This window comes from Eleutherodactylus coqui, chromosome 11 (genome assembly GCF_035609145.1).
Source record: "Eleutherodactylus coqui strain aEleCoq1 chromosome 11, aEleCoq1.hap1, whole genome shotgun sequence".
Taxonomy (NCBI): domain Eukaryota; kingdom Metazoa; phylum Chordata; class Amphibia; order Anura; family Eleutherodactylidae; genus Eleutherodactylus; species Eleutherodactylus coqui.
The window spans coordinates 85495615-85522912 of NC_089847.1; the positions used below are offsets into that span (position 1 = coordinate 85495615).

At 43.6% G+C, this 27298-nt stretch overlaps 2 protein-coding genes across 3 annotated transcripts; one reads left to right on the forward strand and one right to left on the reverse strand.

Moving 5' to 3' along the window:
* Positions 1-39: 39 nt before the first annotated feature.
* On the forward strand, positions 40-3029 carry FAU (FAU ubiquitin like and ribosomal protein S30 fusion). Its single transcript, XM_066582913.1, has 5 exons — positions 40-129; positions 1449-1531; positions 2017-2161; positions 2301-2356; positions 2869-3029. The coding sequence occupies exons 2-5, from the start codon at positions 1457-1459 to the stop codon at positions 2992-2994; spliced, it is 402 nt and encodes a 133-aa protein (XP_066439010.1). The 5' UTR covers positions 40-129; positions 1449-1456; the 3' UTR covers positions 2995-3029.
* A 2803-nt stretch (positions 3030-5832) lies between these two features.
* TM7SF2 (transmembrane 7 superfamily member 2) lies at positions 5833-27298 on the reverse strand. 2 transcript variants are annotated; one of them, XM_066582915.1, is made up of 11 exons: positions 27212-27298; positions 22511-22576; positions 22225-22421; positions 20116-20170; positions 19636-19830; positions 15955-16058; positions 13152-13271; positions 12863-13031; positions 11832-11912; positions 9276-9398; positions 5833-7410 (listed from the first exon to the last, which is right to left on the reverse strand). In XM_066582915.1, exons 2-11 carry the CDS (start codon positions 22566-22568, stop codon positions 7250-7252), a joined length of 1263 nt encoding a protein of 420 aa, XP_066439012.1. In that variant the 5' UTR covers positions 22569-22576; positions 27212-27298; the 3' UTR covers positions 5833-7249. The 2 variants fall into 2 exon arrangements, with proteins under 2 accessions (XP_066439012.1, XP_066439011.1); XM_066582914.1 differs by having other exon boundaries at positions 22511-22600; positions 27212-27292.

Here is a 27298-nt window from a genome sequence, read left to right on the forward strand (position 1 = left end):
TACCAACATGGCTGTGACGTCAGAATTGCGTCACATCCTCCGTACGTGCGCGGCCACGTAGAGCTTTAAGATCCGTGCGCGCTCCTTTTTCCTCCTCTTTCCTCCATTTTGCCAGACGTGGAGCGGCGGGTGAGGCTTGCGGGCGTTGTGGCGGGGTTTCCCGCCGGAGGGCTGTGTGTGATCGGCGGGTACCGTGTGCTGGGTGGTGAGGAGGAGCTCCGGAGCGGTTCTGGCCTCCTCTGTGGGCTCTGTCGGGTGTCACGTGTCCGGCCTGCCACCTTGCTAGCGTAGTGTGGCGGGGAGTGCTCGCTGTTATCAGCCACTCATGGGTTCTCCCCTATTTACAGGCCGGCAGCTGTAGTTCTAGGTGACCCAGGGCCTCAGCTGCTCTCTGGGAGGTGTTAGAGGGGCTTCTGGGACTATTGATGCGCCGCCCTCAGGATGGGGCACTGATCAGTTGATCGCTGGGATCTGCTGATTGGGGCCGGACTCTTATTAATGGTGTGATGGCCATCAATGTGAGCGATAGCTGCTGTTACACTTGTCTGACCACCGATGTCAGCGCAGCGGCGCCAATCAGCTGATCAGTGGGGGGTCCTGAGCCGCAGACCCCGCGGGCGACTAATGATGACTGATCGTAATGTCCCGGAATACTGTTTAAAGGAAATAAAACCTTCCTGCCATCCGAGTTCTTCTGCTTCCCTCTGCGCCGTGTGATGAGGTCATGTGACCGCGTTGTCAGGTGGCTATGGAGAGAACATGGCAGCCTCATCGGGTGACAGTCATGGTGGTGTCGCCTCCTTGCGCTCCAATCATAACCTATATGTGCGGGAAATGGGTTCAAAGAGATTATATTCTCCTGAATGTAGTAAAAAATAAAACTTTTGCCCCTGTCCAAACTTTTCTGCCCCCTCCTGTAGGTCTGGGTGTTCATGAGGTTCCATGTCACCACCAGCTATTGGACAGTGAGATCATGTGACGTTACTTCTAAGGGGTATTCCCATCTCGGACATTGGATACCGGTCTCTCCTCTGTATACTTATCGCCACCATGATGGTATGCGGACTGGAGTATGGAAATAGCGTAAAACTGCCAGTTCAGCTGCTGTCATACTCCGGGCCACAAGAGGGCGCAGCGTGCAGGCTGGATTACCTTGGCTAAAATGGGAATACCCCTTTAATGCAGCATCAGTCCGTAGAAATGTACCGACTCCAATCTAGAATAAGCCTGATGATGAACCTATTACTAAGGCTGGCTGACGTCTGTCGTGGTGATCTGTGGGTTTGGCCTCCCTGTTTTAAATATTTTTCATATTGAAGACCCATAAAGCATCTTCGTTGCATCAGAATAAATCACCACAACTGTAAACTGCTATATGTGATATATATGATTTAGTTCTTCCAACTACATAACTTTTGGTCTCTTGTGTTCCTCTTGTCTCGTTGCAGCTGAAACCATGCAGCTTTTTGTGAGGGCGCAGAATTTGCACACCCTTGAGGTGTCCGGGCAGGAGACCGTCGCCCACATTAAGGTAAGGGGGCATGTGATAAAATTAACCGCACACACATGACGGCAGCGAAAGGGAGAGCGTCCATATCAGTCCCAGGGAGCGGACCTGGTGATTCGCATGGACCTGGACCATGTACAGCTGACAATGGCTATTTTAGAGTCAGGCCAGCACTATTATTTTTTAAATTGCCATTAATTCCAAGGCTTGGAGAATTGGGTTAAACTACATGGCACTACATATACGCAACACGTTGGGCACATAAAGGGTAAACTTCCAATAACATATTGATAGAGGGAGAGAGGACCCTGGTTTGAGAGAGGGCAGAGTCCAATGTAACACCAAAACAATGAACCTGTGAAAGTTAACCCAGTGGTTGGACCCCCACTGATCACTGTGGATAGGTGAAGAGTGCTGGAGATGCCCTTTAATTGGCATAACCTGCTGATTATTACCTGTATGTAGTTTGTGTATAACTGCATTTATAATTATGTGCTCAATCTGTTTAGGCTCACATCTCCTCCCTTGAGGGAATTTCCTCCGATGACCAGGTTATTCTCCTTGCTGGCACCCCTCTCTCCGATGAAGCCACCCTAGTCCAAAGTGGAGTATGTGAACTCAGCACCTTGGAGGTAGCTGCTCGTCTTTTGGGAGGTTTGTACTTTTCACTTGTATGTTTCCTACTTGCTGATGTATTACATAGGGTCATTACTAAGTAATGCAGCAGCCACCCTTGTAATCTGCCTATATATGTGTATATATACTATAACATGTTAATGTTTTCTATTAATAGGTAAAGTCCACGGTTCTCTAGCTCGTGCTGGAAAAGTACGCGGTCAGACCCCAAAGGTAAGTAGTATACTTTGGACACGGTCACTTATCCAAGTGGTCCAGGGCTATTCTCCGTTTGGCTTTAGGATGTGGAGTAGAGTTGTAAAATGTCTCTGAACAGCAGCAGGCTGAGCTCACACGAGCGGAATATCATGCATATTAAGGGCGCATAATACACGGTGATTTTCATTGGTCCATTCACACTTGTGTATATTCATTGTGTAATACGCACGTAAAAAGAACGTAGCATGTTCTATTTTACCACGTATTACGCATGATGGAGCCCTATTGTTTTCTATGGGTGCGTATGAGAACACTGTACATACACAATTACACTGTATGTGCAGCGGTTTATACGCATGTTGCTAGGAAATCTTACCATACACTCGTGAGCCTGCCCATACTGTGCAAAATCCAGGAGGTGGGAGCAGATGCAGCGCAGTATAGGATTTGGTAAAAACACAAGGCTGTCTGACTATTTGGGGGCATTCCTACATAATCAGTGGTGTAATTATCATTGCTTATTGCAGGTGGCCAAGCAAGAGAAGAAGAAAAAGAAGACTGGCCGGGCAAAAAGACGCATGCAGTACAACAGGCGTTTTGTTAATGTGGTCCCCACCTTTGGCAAGAAGAAGGGACCCAATGCTAACTCTTAATTTGTCATAAAGAGTTAATAAAATGTAGAACTTCATTTTCCATTTTCCTTTGTGGCGTTTTCTGTGGGTGAAACATAAATGATCTGCATTCATCAGGATGGGGCTTTATTCACAGGCGTACCAGTGTCGGCTGCAAAAATACATCTGACAGCACTTAGCTGTATTAAAGGGGTTTCCTAACCTTTAAATAAAGCCTTGAGTGCCGCCATCATGTTTGTTGCCATCATGACCGCTGCAGCCAATCACTGGCCTCAGTGGAATCCGTGCATAAATGGCACATAACTGCTGAGGCTGGCCAATCTGGGGAAGTTGTAGTGGAACCCCCACCTGTGAAGAATAGGGGTCTCGTCATTTCAGTGTCCTGGAATTTAGATCTACAGGGCTACAGGGTTCGGTTTTCCTGCTCTATTGAGAGCAGAAAAATAGCAGCGAGTGGCTGAGCAGAGCCGCCTTCTGATGGTGCTGAACAAACCTCATTGATTGTAATGGGGTCTTCTTGGCTTCTGGCATTTTACAGGACAAAATCGTGTTGTCTGCAGCATTTTCATCCTGTTTTGTTACAAAATTCGGCAGCTGAGGTTCTGATACTGAACAACCCTAACTGGATGAACCGTTCCCAATAATAAGCTGACTATCAATCATTCTTTAGACTACAGTCAAACCTCTAGTTTCGTTGGTAATTCGTCCAAAAGCATTTGAGTAAACGTGAAACCAATGAAACTCGAGCCAATTATTTCCATAAGAATCAATGTAAATCCAATTCGTTCTAGACATTCCAAAAAACACACCAAACTACATTTTTGTACAGCATTTAGCGCTGCTCTGAAAAATGCTGTACAACGCTCCAATTAATTGCAATGGCGCTGTGCACACGAGCATTTTCAGCCCTGCGAAGCCCATTAAAATGAATGGGCAACTTGGTACCATGTCTTTGGCAGCGCTAAACGCCCTAGCTACATTACCTGAGGGAGAAAAAAAAAATCAACTCACCTTGCAGGTGCCGTCTGTGTCCCGGGGGGTGCTTTCCGGGACCTCGGTGCAGGCCGCTGGGCACTTGTGAAGCCAGCAGAGCATCTTGCTTAGTGACAGGGATTATATTCACTGTTGCACGTACAAATTTTTAACCTGTAATACGCATCACCAATGTGTTTGTGTTTAATAAGCCCTACCAACGATAGCGATATTTTTTTGCTGCGATGCGAGAGCGATGATTATAAAACCAGTGATTTGCAATGGTTTCATACTTTGTGATTTTTTATTTTTTTTTTTCACTCTAGCTTCGGATCACTGAGAAGAAATCTGCGATATTGCTCAGTGTTTTTAATGGGGCCACTGGCAGCAGCATCAGCTCCATTGCAAAACATAGGGAGCACATCAGACTTCTGTCACAGCTGTGGCAGGGGTTTCCTTCATCCCCACGGGGATGAAGGAATCCTGTCACAGAAGTCTGATGCTATCCCATTGCTTTCAATGGGGTCGGCGTTGAAAGCAGTGGGTTGCAGGCAACCCCTGCAGTGATGATTTTTGGGGAAGGAATTGAAATATAAGCCCTTCCCTGAACACCCTTAGCTGGTGAAAAAATTATATACTCGCCACTCAGGCACGTCCTCTAGCTTGCTCCTGACATTGCTGTGAAGCGGTTTCCTGAAAAGGGCTGTGCTGATTGGCTCACTGCTCAGCCAATCACAGGCAGCGCATAGCCATTCATCAATTAATCCCCCTGTACATATGTACTTGGTGTTTCCTCTGAGCTGTCTGTTCTGTCATGGACTTGCTGTTTTACAATCGTGTTGTAATATCTTTCTTGCTATGTATAAATCCCAGAGTGGAATATTTCCTGCTAATTGCTATGGAACGAATGAAAATGAATAATTGAAATGAACTAGAAAAAGCCAGATTTATGCTGTATCTTTGACAACCCACAAATAGTAATAAAAGGGCTGCAGTCAGGGCAGACATGGAGTATTAGGGTAGATTCACACCAGCAGGTTTTTTGCAGAAATTTCAGCAACTGAAGATCAGTTCTGTATATCTGGTTGTGGTTGTTTCTGCAGCCCGTGCCTGGATTTCTGAGATGGGCAGTCAGATTTCTACAACAAACCTGCCACATGTGAATACTGAAATGTACCACCTCCTTTTCTATGACCGGCGTCACTCCCACCCCCCACTGAGTGCATAATCAGTGTCATTTTAGCATTAGATGCCAACATGATCATAGAATGGTAGAGTTGGAAGGGACCTCCAGCGTCATCTGGTCCCATCCCCTGCTCAGTGCAGGATTGACTAAATCATCCCAGACATGAAATAATCCCTTCCCTGAAAAGAAGCTGTAGCTGAAGAAAAAAAAATATATACATCACCTTAGAGCTGTAAGCCCTGGCCACATCTTCTCTACGGGTCCTGGCCCTGATCATCCCTTCTGGCCAGGGATTGAAATATCTCCGCCTCCTGGAAGCACTGGCCGTGACTGGCTGAGTGCTAAGGTGATGTATGTGTATTTTTTTTTTTTCTAATTTAGGACTTCGATTAGGGCTTTGACAGCAGGATTTCCTACTGATAAAATTGCATCACACTTCACGAAAACTGCATTTTCATGTGATGCAATGCAACAGAGAGGAAGGCTCTATAGGGAAACATGAGCTACAAAACCTCATGAGTCGCCTCATATCGCAGGAGCCGTGAGGTTTTGTGTCAGGTTGTTGCACGCTACTAAACATCGCATGTGTGAAGTAACCCATAGGAAAGCATGGGCTTCACATACATGCGAAATGCAGCAATCGCGTGACTGTCACCCGTGTGAACAAGGCCTTACCATCAATCATTCAGACAATATTTTTGTTTCGTTAAAAAAAACAAAACCTTTTATTGCATTTCATACAAATTGCACTCTAGTAAAATGTATTACAGGTTAGATCAATAATCTGATATTACTCAGGCTTCAGGTATCATTCAGGTGGTCTTAGTACAGCTTTGTATGTGAACTGCACATTTTATGTTGAGAACAGATCAGACCAGAGCAATAAAGCAGGGATATTTTCCATACTTGCTGCGTCCTGATCTTGACACCGAATATAAAGTTCCTGCTCAGTCTCAGTAAAGGGATTCTGTCATCAGGTTCCTGCTGCCAGAGCGACAGGGCAGGATGAACCCAGGACATCGATGCCAGTTGCTCCCATGAGTGTGTTATTCTGTAATGCTGCAGTGTTTCAGAATAGATGCACTTTGATCATTGAATTGGATCCTCGGAGCTTTGAGTCGCGGGGTGGGCCACGCCAGCCCCTCCCGCTACATGAAGACTGACAGCTCTCTCCCTGTATAGGAGTAAGGAGAGAGCGGTAAATCTTTAGGCAGTGGGCGGGAAGACGATGGCACGGTCCATCTCAGTGACTCAAAGCTCATACAGTGCATTTATTCCGAAACACCGCAGAATTAAAAACACAATGGCAGCTGACATCAATATCATGGGGTCGGGCAGCATGAAACGGATGACAATCCTATTAAAAGGGAATTTTTCCAACACACACAACTGCTTTCAGAATTGGGCATCCAGGGGGAACAGCTGAGCACCCCAAGTCCTGTGCTCGGCCTTCCTGGCAATCGGCTGAATTTGTCGGGAAGCTGCGTCCAATCAAGCATTTCTGTTCCTGCAGAGTGAATGTAGCGTTACAGGATGGCACACGATCTCCAAGAACGGGAGGCTTTCTTATTGAGTGACTCTCAATTCTGGGTTATAAAAGGTTGTCCTGAGCGGGGGACCCTGCTCTCTGTTGTCCATATGAACAGAAGTGGTGCTCTTGGCTTGAGACAGCCTGAATGAAGCCTTAGAGTAGCTCAGTGCACTTTAGGTCACTTCCATTTGAATTAGTTAGAAAAAAATAACAAAAAAATCACAGCAAAAGGTTATTTTAAACCCCAACATGATGGACTGTTTGGTGTTGATGATGCTGGATACACTTCCAAAAACGATCAACTCATGTTGGGTTTTTTTAGCTGCACGATATGAAGTTTGCTGAAAACCAAGATCATTCTACCCAAGAAGTAACTTTACATCACGATTAACAGCTTTGCACATGCCACTGGTGAACTCTTCATCATTTGTGCCAGCAGTCAGCTCTCCAGCAATTAAGCCATTTTCCTTCTCAGCTCACATTCGTTTTCCATAATGAATCTTACACCATACACATCTTAGCAAACAGTAGTCTGATTTTCCTGCTTTTGCCACACAAGCTGAAATACTAGTTGATGGCTGGATGGATCAATAGATATATGGAAATATCCTGTAAGGAACTCTTCTGCAGTATTCTTGCCAGGCGAGTCCATACTTTTTCAAACAGAGGTGCTCATCTCTTGCCTCACGGTGAACGAGAAGAAAAGTAAAATAAATCACGTAGAAGTAGGGTAAGATGTGACCGAGACCTGCGGGGAACAAGTATATGGCAAATAAAGACCATCAGTAAAGGGAATCAGTGAAAAAAATTAAGTTTTCTGAGCGCCAGGTCATAGACCACATGTTTATACACACAACTTAATTTAAGCTGCATCTGTAACTAAGTTATCTGCAATTAATTGTCCGGAAAACCTTACAAACTATTGAGAGGTCTGGGTACCTTGAGGCTAATCCTCAGGACTAAGTCACTGCCGCAGGATATCCAATCTCCGCATAACTGTAACATCCATCACTGACAGGAGGCAAAGATTATAAAATAGAACTTATTTGCATAACTGTAATAAGAATGTCAATATAGTCATTTATCACGTCATTCCTGTACTTTACACCAGGGAAAGATAATACAGTCGAACCTCTAGTTTAGTTGGCAATTGGTAAACTTGAAATCAATGAAACTCGAGGCAATTATTTCCTTAGGAAACAATGTAAATCCAATTAATTCGTTCTAGACATTCCAAAAACACACCAAACCACATTTAATAGAGAGTAAGTATGGTTTTTAATACCAAAACCAATAACAAATCATTAAAGACTACTGTAAAGAATAAATGAACATTTAACATGCTATTGAACATGTTACTGTGTTCTCTGTGTTACATAGGACTGCAGGTGACATCATTATCTGTCCTCCGCTTTATCACTGTGTTCTTACATAGGACTGCCGGTGACATTATCTATCCTTAGCGTTATCACTGTGTGTTATCTGTGGTGTTACATAGGACTGCAGGTGACATCACTGTGCTATCTGGGTAAGCATGGGCACTTACATTACACTACAGTACTGTTTTACTAGCGCGCACAGCGACGCTGGAGAACGGTGGGTAGCGTTTCAGCGTCAGGAGGAGACGCTGAGCAGGAGATCATGTGGGCCGAGTCAGCAGCGAGGCCACGAGAGACGGCGGCCGCCAATGAATCTAGGAGCAGCTGGTGAAACTAGAGGTGAAATTCTGGCTGGAAAAAAAAAAATCAATGAAACTGGAAACCGGCTAAACTAGAAGACAACGAAACTAGAGGTTTGACTGTATTCTTAGATTATAACCAAAGAGCAAGAGAGCATGGTTGTTCATCCTACTAGGGGTTGTTTGGGTGCAAGGAAACTTTCTAAAACTCAGTCCAGGCCTATTAAACAATAAAAGCAGGGGTACTTCCCCATCCTCTGCCCTGGCGATCCAGCGCTGCAGCCCCACACTCCTCCTGATCTTTGTTGTGGAATGGATACCACCCAACTTATTTTTGCCTTGCACCCTGGCAGGATCTATTTCTTGCACCTATGCCTAGACGGAATATACACCCTAAAAAGGGTGGCCCCATGCCGTACACTCTTCCAGGAAACCTTGGCTTGCCCAATAAATGATAATATTCCCACCATCCTGATGTACACTGGGTGGATTAAAACTAGTCATTAAGCATGTATGACATATCCACATGTATTACAGATGCCCAATATACGCGGTCCGACACCTATCAGTAGAACGGGGTCCTGGTAACTCCGTTTGCCAACTCTAGGCCACCAGACCCTCCATGCAGCGCAGCAGAGAGATGGCCACATTCCTTTGCGTTGCCTGTACAACTAATTCGATAGCTATAAAAGGTTCCAGTTTTCTACCCCAATGCCATAATTATGCATCTTTAGTGCCATATAGGGTGATAAGCCACTGCTCCCTCCTGATGGGTGTAATTTTGTATCTGGTTTTTGGCATTAAATATAAAGTCATAGATGTATAATCAAATGGTTTACAACCCTGATCACTCTAATACTTTGCATTGGACTGTGCCCTTCTTTCCAATGATTTCTGTGTACTCCTATTAGGCTTGTAGTCCTACAGTAACTCACCACATGGTAGTGACCAGGCCAGAGCCATAATTAGATCCCCCAGGTAATTTGGGTGACGAACAAGACCCCACCATCCAGATACAAGAAGTCGCTTTCCTGTTGCTGTTGGGATGGTTTCCAGCCCTAAAATTCATGGAAGAAATTGTTTAGAAGTGAAATGCAGAAAAATGAGGCGAGACAAGCCAGTATTTATACCCAGCTTACATTAAGTGAAGCTCCATGCAACTTCTCTTTGTGGATGACCTACAGAAGCACAATGCATACAGGTCCCATCTGGCAACCCGCATATTTTTTAGAAAGGTTTCATTGCCAAGCTCAGTGTATGCACCAGGCACAAGGCTAAAAAAGTCACAAGGCTACAACTATCACACAATGATAGTATTAGGACAGCTGCATGGAAGGAACATGTTCATTCATACATACATACAACTGTCGCACAACTCAATAGATGAATGTGGATTGTGACTTGTGTCAGTGGCTGTCCTGGCTCTTACTGAATCACTGGAATACAGTATAAGAAAAAGTAATGCATATTCATTATAGTCTAAATGTACCGGGTTAAATCCTAATGTCTACGTCTATTGAGATGGATCCAAAACCAAAACACTGCTTTATAGGTTCTTTTCTTAAGAGATTGTCCAACAATGGACATTTATCAACAGATTAGGTGATAAACATCTGATCCCCACCACTGCCTCTCGAAAATGTACCTGCCACTCAATTTAATGTGTATGAGACTGATGGAAACAGTTGAGCTGTACTAAGCAGTCCCATAGAGCGGCAGGCACATACAAAAACACATTATTTATAAAAATAAAAAAATAAAAAAGCAGAAAGAGTGCAGTGGTGCAGTGAGGAAGAATGATGGGCTCCAGATACCTGATCTACTGCTTGCTGGGGGGCTCAGCGGTGGAGCTGACAGCAAGCAGACATTTATTACCCATCCTATAGATAAGAGATAAAATGTCCGCTGTGGGACAAGCCCTCTTGATTAGAGATGAGTGAGCATACTCGCTAAGGGCAATTACTGGAGCGAGCATTGCCCTTAGCGAGTACCTGTCCGCTCGGAAGAAAAGATTCGGCTGCCGGCGGGGGGGGCGGTGAGTTGCGGGAGTGAGAGAGAGATCTCCCCTCCATTCCTCCCCGCCCCATGCCGGCACCCGAATCTTTTCTTCCGAGCGGACAGGTACTCGCTAAGGGCAATGCTCACTCAAGTAATTGCCCTTAGCAAGTATGCTCGCTCATCTCTACTCTTGATTCAACTTTTTTTTTTTTTTTTTCACTTTTGAGCACTACTTTGTTGAAAGTGTTCCTGAAGCTACTAACCTAATCAATCATTAATATTATACGATATTGAGTCTTTGTAAGGGTTGCAACTTTGTTTTCTGGTAGAGCTCTCAGTCCCCTTTAACCCTTTACAAAGTTGTAGCATTAGATGATAAAATTCTGTTTGCACACAGCCGGCATCAGGAGGACGTTACCGCATACAGAATATTCAGGAGTTGAATGGAAGCTATACAACTCCAATTAAAATCAGCACAAAATTTTGGACCTTAAAAAAAACAAACAAACAAACACAAACTAATAATTTACAGTCAGAAGTACATTGCAGAGTAAGGCCCCCTGTCCATGGCTGTGACAGGATATCGCCAGCGATATTCAGTCGTCGGGGACGAGGGGGGAGCGCTGAGAGGTCTCAGCAGTGACCTATCTGACAGATACTCACCGCGGAGAATCACGGCATGCCGCAATTTGAGTCCCATGAACAGAGAATCACTAGGATTCTCGCTCGTGGACAGGGAGCTGCACTTTTCATAGCAACACTATGGAAAGCGTGCACTGCGGTACTCGCAGTTGGATTTTTGCCGTGAGTAACGCAATGCACAATCGCCTGTGGACAGGAGCCCCTAAGGCCTCATGCACACGGTAAGTCTGGATTCCAGCTGCGGAATCCCACACGGAGTTTGGCCCTGAATGTGGCGGGTGACCCTATGTACCTGTCGTCTTCTTCGCTGGCGTCAGCACGGACCTGTCTTCTTCCGGCCTCTGTATTGCAGATGATCCGTACGGCGCGCTGTCGGACATGCGCTGTACAGATTATTTATTTTTCTAAAACTACTGCTTTTCCCGTGGAATCTGTGGCCTGTCCGCAATGTCAATTGCAGACTGGACACGGGTCGGACGGCTTCCAGGGAAGTCGTTCGTGCAGAAACCACAGGAAAATGGAGCATGCTGAGATTTTTCATCCGTGAGTTGAAAACGGAAATGGTTTCTGTTTGTGGGAATGAAGAATCATTTTTCCATAGCAGGTTATGGAGGGTTATTGCTGTAGAACCCGGATGCTGATGGCAGCCTTGGATACCGCAGCAAAAATCCGCCTGGGGGCCTGAGGCCTCGCGGTTTAGTGTGGTGAAAGTGTAAAAAAACTGTTAAAAAAACAACCACTTTGATACTTTATTATTCCACTAAGACGTTAAACAAGCTATCTTAAGGCATAAGTGTGCAGAGACTTGGTCATGCAGTACATAGCATAGGATATCCTCTTTATTCACTTACCAGCCACACTGGGGTCTGAAGGGTTTCTTCGGAAGGTATTTTTCTGTGAGTTAGACCCTCGGAAAATGATATATCCAATAGCTGCCAGAATTTGCATGGAATAAAATATTTGTATAGATCAACTATACATGATGACAATAAACAACCTGAAGAAAGCTACCACTATACATTTCTGTATTGCAGGCACGAATATAATACAACTTCATAACGTCCTTCTAACACCATGTTATACTTATATAGCCATTTCCTACATAATCAACAACTCTAGAAATATATTGCAATACTAAGGCTTCTTCCACGTCAGTGTCAGAGGTTGTGTTCAGAGCCTCCGTCAATGATTTCTGCGAAACCCCTTGACAAAATAGCACTGTATGCATAACAGCAGCCGGACAGAACCCATTATAGTCAAATGGTTCCATCCAGCGCCATTCAGGTGCAGCATGTACTGGATTCAGCAGTTCCGTTTTTGCAGTTGTTCAGGTCCTAAGACTAAGCTGAACAGAAAATCAAAGTGCATATGTGAACAAGGCCTTATCTTGTACTAGTCCAGCGTTATACTCTGTATTATAGTCCGTTGTTTGGGTTTTATACAACAGTTACCTGTGCAGTGTCTGCTATAAAGACTATTCTTCCCAGAATGCAAAGCACTGTACAGGCAATGAACCAGTAGGGAATGCTCGAAGACGTCTGTTCTGATACACTCAAGATTGTGAATGCAGTTCTGGACTGATCAGCATTAGTACAAGATAAGTAACAAAGTGCAGCTATAAGGTTACATATCTTTTTTGGGCAGACTGATTCTGCATGTTGCCGTCATGTACTTGAGGCCTTTTTCACACAACCGTATGCGTTTTTACGGCTAAAAAATAAAAAGCACATCCAACAACAATTCCCCACATGTAATATTAATACCAGTAATTGGTATAACTTTTACCTGCTGGGATCTTGGGCCTGTAGGAATACTTGTACATATTCATCATAAAATTATTTTTTCTAACTTTTTACATACAAAAAAAGTAAAGTAATCATACCATTAAGAAGGACAATGCCAAGGGCAGCCAGAGAGCTCAGTTCTTGTGGGTGACGGACTAGGAAGTAAGCCTGCAGTGAGTATGTGAATGGTACCCAGCATAAATCCCCAAATGCTAGCATGAAGCCAAATCCATCGTGTACAATGTCCATGGTAGTGAGGATCGCCTCCTATCGACAGAGAAAGTGGACAAAACATCATTTGAATTAACACACACCAGGCCTCCCACTTTCCTCAAACCAGCTGAGCTCCATATTACATCATATACTTATGTAATAAACAATTCTGACCTCATGCCACATAGCATCCATAACGTAAAGGGCCTGGAAGCCACACACTAAGAGCATGGAGAGAGAGGCGGTGCCACGGAGCTCAATGTCCTTCATCAGGAAGCACAGGTTGATCAAAGACTGGAAGGAAATATATGGTGTCAGATGGGTCAACTAAATAATGTGTGATATAATGCAGATCAGGGTTTGTGAAGAAAACAATTATCCGTGAAAGGTTGGCTACATAAATACTGTCCATCATACACAGTCCAGAAGTTGGCAGCTTATGTAACACAGAGGCAGCTGGGGTGCAATGCTGATGGGTCAAATCACTTTTTTTAATCCTTTATTCCTTCATACTAAAACACGGGCAACGGATTGTTTTTTTATGGATCAGTGTCGCTGCCATCTGTCGGTGAATTTGGGACTTCATGACTGTTTGTCTGTGCTGCCCAGTACCTCTGTACCAGGGTTGCCAATCTCCTCTTCAATTTTTTGTTTCTGTATAACTGGACCAAAAATCATGGAAGGCCCAAAATGTTTTATGGACACAAACTCAACCCCTTTTTAGTCCATGCCCCTCATGGGACACCCTCAAAATGCCCCCAATATGATACACTTTAATATATTAAAGTAATGGACATTTCCTACACACTAGCTTGTTACCTGCGACTTCGTCCACGGGGAATTTCTATTTTTTTTACCTAATCTGTGTTTTGCTGTATATTGAAACGTAAAAAGTTGAAATAGTAAAAGGAGTGTAACTGCAATATGCTATGTCAGCACACTTCTGTACACTACACTTTTGGTCCTCTGAATACAGAGGAAAGTCCAGCAGCCTCTAGCAGTGGAGCTGGTACATATGAGCAGCAGACCGGTGGTGACTGGCTGGCTTGAGAAATCCACACCCAGCTAGCTCAATCAACCCCACCTGTGGGTCTGCACTGCTGCAAAACTATGTAGTACAACAGATCCCAGCAGCACAACCTGACACAAAGTGACACTGAATCTTTCCCCATAAAATCATATAACAATCTGACAGCTTCTCCTGCTCTATAACATGATGCCTGAAGTTTGGACAGCATTCAAGCCGACAGACTTCCTTAAATTAAAAGCCAATATATGTCAAAGATGTAAAAATGACTGTTAAATTAGTAAGTCTCCTAAATTGCTAAGAAACATGCAAAAATGTTCATTTACCTTTCAAAAAAATTATATATGATATAAAATTAGTACAATGTATATGTACATATTTGACATACTGCACTTGAAAAAAAAAAAACGAAAAACACAACAAATTTTTACATTTTTCCTCAATTTTGGCGATTTTAATAACTTTACTAGAGATGAGCAAATATACTCGTTTCGAGTAATTACTCAATCGAGCACCGCGATTTTCGAGTACTTCAGTACTCGGGTGAAAAGATTCAGGGGGCGCCGGGGGGAGGCGTGGCGGAGCGGGGGGTAGCAGCGGGGAACAGGGGGGAGCCCTCTCTCCCTCTCCCCCCCCACTCCCCGCTGCAACCCCCCACTCACCCACGGCGCCCCCCGAATCTTTTCACCCGAGTATGGAAGTACTCGAAAATCGTGGCGCTCGGGCGAAAAAGGGGCGTGGCCGAGTAGGTTCGCTCATCTCTAAACTTTACACAAATTGTATTGGTCTACTTTTCCCACCTAAATAAAGTACAACATGTGGTGAAAAACAGTGTCAGGATTACGTGGATGTGTAAAAACTCTTCAGTTATTCTCTGTTAAAGTGACACATACCAGATTTCCAAAATTTGGCCTGGTCATTGAGGCACAAACGGGCTTGGTCTTGAATGGGTTAAAGTACTGGGGGCTGTTATACACTACTCTAAACACCTCTGGAGTGTGGGACAGTTGAGTCTTGCAGCTTCTCTCTCATCGATCACCTCTCTGTGCTTCTCCATCATTCACTCTATAACCAACCACTCATACTTTCAGATAGTCATGGTGGGTGGGCTTGGGTTAGTGAAAGGAAAACTGGCAGGATTTGGTGATTCCTTAGAGCTTTGGTTGCACTGCACATACAAAAACTTAAAATGTTTAAAAATTCAGGGACAGCGTTTCTTACGGTCAGGCACTAAAGTTGGAACACACTAAATTTTGCAAATTGTTGCATAGGCTGCTAACCACCAGTTTGTGGGGGGAACAGCATGTGGATATATGCTGGGAGCGACTGCCTCCTTAGGTCCACCTGCTTTTTTTCCCATGTGGCAGCGTATTGTGGAGCTGCATGATTCATCCTCCTCCAAGCTTGGTCTCCACCCCTCTAATGTCAGCCCATCGGTACCCTGCAACACAGTTCCCTTGATGTTACACATCAGCTACATTGATCATTAAAAGGAGGGATAAAACAAGTAGGGTAGAGGCGCTAAAGCTTTACTATTAATACCACTGGAAAATGACAAAATAACGTTATGTCAAACGTAGCAATAGAGAGGAGTTTCATGATGCGTTATTATCCAACTACAGGACTCAACTAAGGCTGCTTTCACACCTGCGGCAGGAATTCAGTTTTCCTGCTCCATTCGGGGAGAGGGAAAGAGGAATCCCCTGGCTGAATGGGTCCATCTTATAACGGAACCGAACAGCGCTGAACGGACCCCATTGACTATAATGGGGTCTGTTTAGTTTCCACTCAGCTGCCCGGCATTTTATCGAAAGAAAAAGTGCTGCAGGAGCCGCTATTTCTTCCGGTATTTTGTGCCCGATCTGCAACGAAACCTCCGAGCACAGATGTGAAGGCAGCCTAATAAATCTAGCTCTGCTTCACTGAGAGGTGATGGAAATTAGTTCTCACCCAGCCGATTAGTCCTGGCCGAAGCTCACAGAAATACTTCAGGTCAAAGGAGCCAACACGAGGGTTCAATTCATGCCCGATGAAAAAGTCATACAGGGGATTTCCTATATTTAAAAAAATGAGAATAAAATTAATAAAATATATCCTTATCATTATAAGTGCTGCAGTGATACAAATAGGTTTTGCAAGATAAAGGGACCTCATATAGCTATATTGATTGTATCACAGACCATTACCATAGATGTAGCAGGGCTGAATTTATCAATTTTATGGTTTTCTTTCAAGCACCCTGATACTTCGTGACATAAGTTGTAAACTGATTGATGAAAGTAATGAATATAGCTCTGCGACAGCTGTACATTTATGAGTGTCGGTCAGATGCTGTTCCTGCACCTCTCTATGCATAGTGGCGGCAGAACACAATTATAGGAAACTATGGGTGTATAAGACTACAATGATGGCCACTCACAGCAAATCCCACATAATGTTAAATAACGTTTAAAATAAAAAACAAAAATATCCCGCGCCTTGAAAGAAACCAATCTTTTTTTATTTTGTTTAAAACAACGCGTTTCGACACATAATTGTGTCTTTATCAAGTTTATACATACAACATGGTGTGTGCTGCCTTATATAATGAAGGATAACATACGTCTGAGGCTCACTTTCCAATTGACTAGGGGCGTGATTTTTCAATTTAGGTGATTTATTTGTCACCTGTCTGACCACGTAGCTCTCAATGGAATGCTTTGCATTCCATAGTTTTTTTCTTCCTTTGAACTTTATTGTTTCAGTTTTGTTTCTTTTCATACATCTGGTTTAATTCTAAAACTGTCTCATTGAGACTGTTATATAGGATTATTATTAGAGATGAGCGAACGTGTTCTTAACGAGGACTTACGCACCCGAACACCGGCTTTTCCGAGGACTTCAGTGTTCGCGCGTAAAGATTCGGGGGGCGCCGGGGGGCGGGGAGAGGCGCGGCGGCGCGGGCGGCAGCAGCGGGGAACAGGGGGGAGCCCTCTCTCTCTCCCTCTCCCCCCCACTCCCCGCCGCACCCCCCCGCGCTGCCACGGCGACCCCCGAACTTTTTTCGCCCGAGCACGGAAGTCCTCGCAAAATTCGGTGTCCGGGCGAAAAGGGGCGGGGCCGAACACGTTCGCTCATCTCTAATTATTATCTGTTTATTCTACCTGTAATTTTTATTTTTTGAAGTATGTTTTTGTTTAGTTTTTTAAAAAAAAATTTTTGTTAAAAAATGAAGGCTTTCATCATATTAAAATTTCTCTAATACTTCGTTTAGACCTTCTGGCATTAAGGTATTTAGGCGATAAATCCAGTACATTTCTTTTCTTCGTAGTCTCATTATAGAATTTTGTTTTATCGTTTCTAGAGGTATTAATCTTAATTTTTTACTATTTTTATTGTGTTTTTCTTTGAAATGTTTTGATATGCTATGTTTTTCATATCCCCTTTTAATATTATACCGGTGTTGGTTGATCCTAATATTTAGGCTGTTACTTGTTCTTCCAATATATCGCAAGCCGCAAGGGCATTCTAATAGGTAAATGATGTTTTTACTTTTACATGTCATTTTTTCTTTTATTTTTATTTTTTCTTCGCCTTTTTGTATAAAGTTTTGTTTATGACACATATGTGTGCAGCATTTGCACTTCATATTGTTACATTTGAAACCACCTGTTATTTTATTTTCTTCTTTGAAAGAATAGTTTTTTTCTTTTTTATTGTTTAGGGGATTTGATGGGGCTAAACTATTACCGATCGTTTTATTTTTTCTGAAGATGATTCTAGGATTTTTTTCTAATGTTTTTCCTAAATAAGGGTCATTTTTTAAAAGAGACCAGTTTTTTTGTATGATATTTTTTATCTTGTTATGATCTGTGCTGAATTTCGTGATGAATATGTTGTTACTATAGGTGTTTTGTTTTATGTCTATTTTTTCTTTTGGTTTTTCACTTTTTATGGTTTTTTGATATGCGTCTTTTAATAGCTGTTTTGGATAATTTTTATTTTCAAATCGGTGAATTATGTTTTTTGCTTGGTCTTCAAAAATGTTTTTTTCACTACAATTTCTGTGTATTCGTCGTAATTGACTGTATGGTATGTTGTTTTTCCATTTTTTGTGGTGACAACTGTTGTATTGAAGATAACTATTTTTATTTACTTTTTTAAAATGAGTTTTTGTATTAATGATATTATTTTTGATGTATAAAACTAAATCTAGAAAAATGATTTCTTTCTTATCAATTGTGGACGTAAATTTTAGGTTTTTTTCGTTTTTATTGATGTTTATTATAAAATTTTCTAGTTCTAGTTTTGAACCTTTCCATATTAATAATATGTCGTCTATGTAGCGACCATGATAAATTATATTTTTGTTTTTGAATTTTTCGACCTCAAATTGTCCCATGTATAAGTTAGCGAATGTCGGAGCAAATTTGCTCCCCATCGCCGTTCCGGTTATTTGAAAATAAAAATTTTTTAAAAAAGAAAAATAATTATTTTTGAATGCAAAAATAATGAATTTTAATATGTACTTTTTTTGAGATTGTGGCATGAGTGGGTCATTGTCAATGAACCACGCGATTGCTTCTACCCCTAGTTCATGTGGTATGCTGGTATATAAAGATTCGATATCAAGGGTACACCACATGTATTCTTCTTTCCATTCTATTTTTTGTATGGTGTCTAATATTTGGCTAGAATCTTTTATGTATGTTGGGAGGCTTATGACATATTTCTGTAAGATGTTATCTATATATTCCGCTAAATTGAAAAATCACGCCCCTAGTCAATTGGAAAGTGAGCCTCAGACGTATGTTATCCTTCATTATATAAGGCAGCACACACCATGTTGTATGTATAAACTTGATAAAGACACAATTATGTGTCGAAACGCGTTGTTTTAAACAAAATAAAAAAAGATTGGTTTCTTTCAAGGCGCGGGATATTTTTGTTTATTTTAAACGTTATTATCCAACCAGACCGTGATTGCAAACACGGTGAAAGGATTTCCCCGGACGCCGCTCCAAAAGGACAGACGGAGAAGCAAGAAACCCGCTGAAGGCAAAAGTGGACAACAGGTGCAGAGGGGTTATTTCCTTACCACCGGATTAACCCTTCTGGCACCGGGTAAGTCCACTCTCTCTTTTTTTCTTTTTTAAGCTATAAAAGCACCTGAAATTGCTAGCGAGGCGCATTCTAAAGCACATTTTCTACATAATGTTAAATGCTTGATCCTGCATGACCATGTGGTTAAATGTGGAGAGAAGAGGATGAGATGTCCCTGTAGGTCGCCACAAGTTAACTACTGTATATTTTGGGCTACAAGACACATCTGGCTATAGGACGTACCCCACATGTAGACTACAGAAAACAGGTAACAAATTATTTCCTACTAATTAAAACTTTCCTGGTGGTCGACGGAAGTGGAAAAATCAGGTGGATGCATGCCAAACCATATAAACGTATGGTTAATACCACAGCCAATACATTATTCTCTGGCATGGTTGTATTGGAATTCATCTTGGGAAGGGTATGGGACAAATGCTAATATTAATCTGAGTGGGATATGATCTGATGGGCTGTGAGTTATTATTATGTGTCAACTGTGCAACATGTTCTTGCTTCCCCTCTTCTTGCGGGTTAATATCACTCTACCTGAATTGCCACCTGGTGCCAACGAAGACTCTGGTGCTGCCAAGGACTTGACATAAAGGAAGATGCTGAGAGCTAAAGATATGATGGCTGAGGCAACAGCAAACTCCAGGAAGTGGTCATAAACATAAGAGAGGGGTAACTGGACCATGAATGCCACACCTGCCAAGAGGGCGCTCACCAGGAATGCATAAAAAGCTGCCAAGAGACACAAAGATAAGACCAACATGAGTAGGAACGACAGAATTTGACTCATTTGGGAAAGTGTAAAAGTTTGTACTTTACTAAATAAACGGTTTACACGGTCTGAGAAGTTGTTTTCCATATTTACCCCTTAAATTAATCTAGAACACCCCAATATTAATAATAATAATAATAATAATCTTATTAAATTACAGTTGATATGTGTGTAATGGCATAGACCCAGACCAGGAAAACATGTGCAACGTGTGTGAAACGGAACCCATCATCCTTTTAACTCACCGTTTATTTTATATTCCAAGCGGGTATTATCTCTCAAAGTGATTCCTTCAACTATCTGAAATGACATCATTGCCAAGTTATTCTGATGATAGATTACAAATGATACATGTATTAAACAATCATCAATCAGGGCTTGTGATATGGCTGGCCCCGAGTGGGCCAGTGGATACTCTGTATGAGCAGCCTGAATCTTGTTTCTACTTCTGTCCTTTAAGGCCTCGTTGACATTAGCGTTAGGGAGATCAGTTTTCCTGCTGTCTGGGGACAAGAAAAACAGCCCCCTCTGGCCGAACGATTCCGTCTGTTTCATTCAGCATGTTGCCGGAATTTACAGGCCAAAATTTCATCCTGTTCCCTAGCAGAAATCAGCGACAAAAGTACCGAACAGAAGCTCCGACGCGGATGTGAATGAACCCTGAGGGCTACGAGAAGGACAAATAGCCACAATATCCGGGCCAAGTTCTTTTGGTGCCATTTGATAGTTGGAGAATTTTGTTGAAAACTATTCACACACATGGACTAATCATCGGGCCCAGCATGGTTAACGGCTTCTACTACCTTAATAGACGGGTACTGGGGTCGGTTTAAACATCGCTGAAAAATTCTGAATCAAATTCCACACGAAAATCGACAGCAAAATCCGAGGTCAGATTTTGTCCACGGAATTCACTCATTGCAACGAATCAATTCCGTGGTGAAAATCTGTGGCATTTCCACCACAAATAAAGCACACTGCAAGTTTCAAAATCCGCATCATTAGGCTCTAGTCACAGTAGCACCATCTGAAAAAATATGCAACATACATATTAGGATTCCCATATGAACAGATACTGGCAAACTAGATGCCCCACGTTGGCTGAGATGGTGTCTGTTGGGCTTTGGTATCTTTGATGACCAGAAAGTTTCTGCAGACGCTGATATTTTTGATGTTTTGAGCAGTAGTGTGAACAAAGCCTAAAAGGGGTAGTCTGCTCTCTTTTCCACTGATGACCTACCCTCTGGATAGGTCTTCAGTAGTTGATGGATGGGGGTCTGCCATTCGGGACTCCCGTCCATCAGCTGATTGCCCGGCCCACTGTCCAGTGCAGCAGGTCGTACGTTGTCATTAGTAGACAAAGGAAGAAGTGCGGGCACCGGCTTCACTGCCATTACAATCAATGGGAGAGCCGCACTGCTATTCCCCTTCCTTCTCCTCTGCTCAGGATTGGATGTGACATACTGACCAGGAGAAGCAGGAAGAGGAGTAGCAGCGCACTGCTCCCACTGATTTCAATAGGAGTAAAGCCTGTGCATGCACTTCCTGTGCTGACCACTGATGACAACGTATCGCCCACTGCACTAACAGTTGATGGATGGGGATCCCAGACAGACAACCCCTTTCAATGGGTATTCCCACCTGAAACATCTATGGCATATCCACAGGATAAGCTATAAATGTCTAGTAGATGCAAGTACCACCTCTAGGACCCACATCCATCTCCAGAAGAGAGGTCCTGCTAACCCCTGTCAAGCCTGCTGTTCTGTTTCATAGAGGTGAACAGACAGAACTACGTGCGGTCACCTCACCATTTGTTTTCCATCTGGATGTGGCAGCCAGTGGCACCTCACCAGGGGATATGTGGGACCACCATACTGGAAATTGATGCAGGTCCCAGAGGTGGGACATCTATGAGACATTTAACCCACAAGTGTCTAAAATGGAAATACCCCTTTAAAAGGGTTTTCCAAATCACAAATACCATTGGTGACTCAGAATAGGTCATCAATAGTTGATTGGCTGAGGTCCATCGCTCAGGAACTTGACTGATCAGCTGAGCAGGTGCATGCTGTTAGTGCTGCTATACACAAAGGTCGGAGCGGAAGCTGCAGCTCTTACCCTGTATAGCAGCGTGCACTTGTAACTGCAGGTGCAGCTCCCATTGATTTTAATGAGACTCCAGAAATCAGTATTCACCACTTACTATACCCACTGCTGAATGTGCAGGAAGGGCAGTGCGGCCCCCTAATGGGATGATTAGGGGATTATTCCTTCACTATACAGAATAGTATCCACCATATGTTCAAATAACAGTAAGATGAGTTGTTACATAAAAAAATAGGTTTACATACACTTCCCATAGGCAACATATATAGCACTGCCTGTAGTGCCACCCAGCCCAGCAGTAGCGTCAGAGCAAATGGGTTCCACAAAGACTGCAGTTGGGGAAGAGGACTTGGCACCTGGAACACACTGGCATCATCCGTGTTACATGTAAGTAGGAGGTAAAGGACCGTTCCTGGCAGGACTACCAACAGCAGTAAGGCTCCTACACAGGAGGGGGGAAACACAAGCGTTAGTCTATAATGCTGCCATGTCGGGCGATGTCCCGTCCCGCCTAGGGTCACATGTACTTACCAATGGGTCCCCCAAACTCAAGTTCTTTTGTGCGTGGAGTTTTTATCTTGTTCGCCATCCTCCTTTCTAGAATGGAAATGTTCTTAATTACTACAATAATAATAAAAAGCACAGATGAAAAACACTAAATAACCACCTCTTTATAATTCACCGGTACGCCCTTATTTATGTTACCGGCCATCAATGCCATCTTTTCTAGATACTCAAATGTGTGTTTAACCGGATGCGAAGCTCATGTGAGCCAAGAGGGCTGCTCGTTAGTCTATGCCCACAGCGCCATCCAGCTCATTCTTCTATTAACAATGGTATTTGACACAATAAATGTGACATTTATTTACCAGTATATGTGTAAAAAAAACACAACTTCCACTTGGGATTTGATCTGTGCTGGTTTAAGGGTCAGGAAGGGTATCATTTCTACTTACGGAGATCAACTAGAAGGTGTTAGGAGACTTATAAGGCCATCCATGCTCTTCTGGGAAATATGTAAATGGTAATATGGAACGATATAGCTGCAGCGCCACCTATTGGATGGCAGCATTCCTGCAGGTCAATGTCAGAATCTTTAAACAAGTCTTGTAACAATGACTGGGAATTAAGGCTGGGTTCACACGGGGCGTATTCCCGTCGGAAATCTCGCGGTTTGGCCGCAGCAAGAACCGCGAGATTTCCGCCGAGAGAACCGCCGCGGCTTAAACTTTGAAGCGGCCCGGCCGCTTGCTTTTCCGTTACGGCCGGAGCTCCATAGAGGAGAGCGCGGCCGCGACGAAAATAAACACAAAAAAAAAGTAAACAGACATGCTGCATCTTTTGAAACCGCGGCTGGGGCGGCCGCAGCCGCGGTTTCAGCCGGATTTACCGCAGCAGATTAGCCATCCCATGTGGACGAGATTTCTGAGAAATCTCGTCCACATGGCTGGCTTAGCCCGAGATTAGCGGCCGCGGGCGGATTGGCCACGGGCGGATCTGCCGCGGCAAAAACCGCGGCAAATCCGCCCTGTGTGAACCCAGCCTAAGCCATCTTCTCATTTGCATATCTCCCAGGGGTGAGGGGGCCAAGGATGGCCTTAGAAGTCTTTCACAACTTCTAGGTGCTCTCCCTAAGGGCTCCCACCCACTAGCGTTTTTTTACTGCGAAATTCGCAGCGTTTTTTTTTTTCTGCAGGGGTCTTTGGGCTATGGGAGTTGTAAAGCTAAAATCGCGATTGCGCAAAATCGCGATTTTGCGCAGAATCGCGATTTTGCGCGAACGCGATTTTAGCTTTACAAGTCCCATAGACCCCCTGTAGAAAAAAAAACGTGCGAATTTCGCAGTGAAAAAAAACGCTAGTGGGTGGGAGCCCTAAGGCTGGTTTAGACACAACGATTCTCGCTCAAAGCCGTCTTTTGAGCGAGAATTGTTGGGTCTTACTGCACGGACATCTGGAGTTTTCGTTAATAAGTCGCTGATCATTCTCTTTCAGATCGGCCTTATCAGGAGTTCACAGCGGGACACCGCTGATACTATTGTTTCAGCTGGTATCCCGCTCTGTAAACACAGCAGGAGAGTGCAGAAAACAGCGGTCCAGCTGTGTTCTTCATACCCCGCTCGGAGCACTCAGCTGTATACCAGCTGAGCGCTCTGAGAAGAGAACAGCTGAATGCAGAAGACAAGCGGCCCCGCTTGTCTTCTGCATAACCCGCTTGGAGCACTTATCTGTATAACAGCTGTGCGCTCTGTGAACACAGCAGGAGTATACAGAATACAGCACTCCAGCTGTCTTCTGTAAACCCCACTTGGAGCGCAAAGTGATCGCTCAAAACTGTCAATCAAACTGCCGTTTCAGCAATCACCTTGCCCTGTAAATGCAAACGATTATCACTCAAAAGATGTCTTTTGAGCGAGAATCGTTGTTTTTAAACCAGGCAGGCCATCCTTGTTCCCCCTCTGGGAGATATGCAAATAAGAAGAGGATACATACTTTGTATCAGTTCAAAGTATGTATCAGATATCATCACTACAAAACGTCACACCAAGCAATAACGGAGACGTCGCATGGGTATATACAGATGTGCCAGTTTTCTTCTTGAAGAAGCAAAAAAGTATACGTCCTGGCAAAGAAAAAAAAAATCATAAACACGGCTCACATCAGTACAGTTTATATTAACCTGCAGACGCTATTGATATAGTTTTCCTTTTATGTATCGCCTCACAATCAGAAGGGACTTTGACCCACATTATAGGCTGTTACTGAAGCGTCCGCCAGGTGTAAAGTCCATCATAGTTACTAGAATTTACACAAAAAGCTGGCACGTATATGTGCCGCCAGATGACGCATGCATACAGAAGCCTGTGCCCCTCAGTATATTTGTCGCAGGACAGCCAGCGCACTTTACTTAGGCCAAAGTAACACAACCGTATTTGCACATACAACGCGCCGTGAACAGAAACCATAAATTTCAAGGTGTTCATTCACAAGTGTGTATTTTGTGAGAGCAAGGCCGATTTCACACCGTCAAGAAACTCGTATAAGATTTCTGCGTTGCAAGATGCGCGAATATGAACCCCATTCTTTTGAATGGCGTTATATACATGAGCAATTTTTTTCCCGCACCACAAAAAATCGTGACATGTTCTAACTTTTCACGTTCCCTGGAACACATCACCCATTGATTCTAATGGGACCGTTAATGCCTCGCGTGGTTCTCGCATGCTGTGCGACGTGCATGCGACGTTTCCCATTAAAATTAATGGGAAACACTTCTGATCCTCCATCACAACTGAAACTCGCGCAAGAGGATCAGAATTTCACAGATGCGGGACATTTTTGCCTGAAAAACACCTCGCTTCCGCAGGTACATCGCACGTTTATAAGAGCAATATCGGGCAGAGTTCCACAGTCCGACATTGCGCTCGCCCAATTGTAGGTAGCCTAATTCCTTAGTGAAAAAACATACGCAGAATGTTCCATTTTCCTTGAACGCATAAAACTATCTGGCCATTCCAATGGCTGACAGCATCAATACATGTTTTTTGCGCATGATTTGCACATGGAAAACGCACAGTAAAAAAACGCAGTTACGCATGCAAATACGTATATGCTCATGTGCATCTGGCCCTAGTCTGGTGTATGAAATGCCAGATTCACGTAAACGTGTTCTCGCATTAAAAATTTGCTAGCACAATAAGTAATAGAACCTATTTCTTTCAATGGGTTCATTCACATGCGTGTATTTGGCGTTCACAATGCAGTCCCGCGAAAAAATACGCAGCGTGCTCCATTTTCCTGTAGATTGGCACAGGGAAAGAACACATCTTGAACTCATTAAACTAATTGGCCATTTCAATGGCTGAGAGCATCGGTGCGTGTTTTTTTTGCATACGTAATTGCACACAAAAAGTACAGTAAAAAAAATGTAGTTGTGCACACAAATATGCAAAAAAATCGTGAAAAGTTGCACACAAGTAAGCATACACTTGTGTGAATCCAGCCTAAGTAAAGCCGCTTTCACAAGTCCGAAGAAATCGCACGAGATTTATGTGTTGCGAGGCGCATAAATCACGCACGAATATGAACCCCATTGCCCTATTATTTTCAAAGGGGGCCAGCAAAAGCATCGCATGGCGTGCAAGGTGCACGCAATACGATGTGAGGTTTCCCATTGAAAACAACGAAAGCCGTGCCGAAGGATCGCTACTTCCTAAAGTGATACGAGTCCCGATATTGTGCTTTCCTGTGTGAAATTAGCCTAAATGTCCCCAATTGTCTGGTCAGAGGACTCCAGCTTTCTGTTGCACCATGCTGATGGGAAGCCAGACTTTGGCGCAAGCAGCATGAACTGATGAACCTGTCAGGTTACAACAGTGCGGATAAAGTTAGGGTCCTTTTATAGGCTTCTATGGGAGCTGCTGGCTGGTCGCGGCCAAAGATATGGAAGACTTATCTTTTCCGGACGCACGTATAAGCAGTCGCCCGGATTCCGCAGCATTTGTGCTATCTATTCCAGAAGAACGATTTTATGCACAAAAATAAAACGTTTGTGTGAATAAGGCCTAATACGGCAAATGTGAAAGACTGAACGATACTTCTTTTAACGAACCAATGATGCATCTACCTGTACTAACAGGGCGCCGGAGAGCGAACACCGACATCGTTCGCTCGCTCAAACGCTGTATCGTTAGGTGTAAACAGGCGTGCATATTTTTGCACACAATACATAGAGAACAGAATCCATTGCTTATAATGTATCCATTCGCATGCGCATATTTAACCTGCGCATTTCGGTTGTGCAAAATAAAAAGACATGAAAAATCACTGCAGTATGCTCTATTTTTCTGCACCCAAAGCTTCCATAGAAGTCAATGGGGTGTACGTAAATGCGCCCGAAATACCCTAGGAAATGCGTGAAAAAGAACACATCTGAGACTAATTAGGCATTTAAATTTGTGCGTCTTTGTTTGCTGCGTGCAAATGAACATTCCCTGCAGACGCAAAAAAGTACAGTAAAATATGCTGATGTGTGCGCAAAAAAAGCACTGTTGCTTCTGCAACAACGCTGCGGCGCACACAAATACGCATAAACTCGCATCAATGGGGCCTTAGAAAGCTTTACTTTAGGGTTATCAGTGATAGATGGGCGCTGAACAATGCCATGTACTATATACTGTACACACACCTATACAGACACTGCTACCTCCCTGCTAGCCGCACTTGTACCTACCTGCACTTCGGTCCTGGGAGCCCACAGTCACGGCACTGGCCCTTTAATTAATCCCAAACATCGCCTCCCAGCCCCTCTTCCTATACT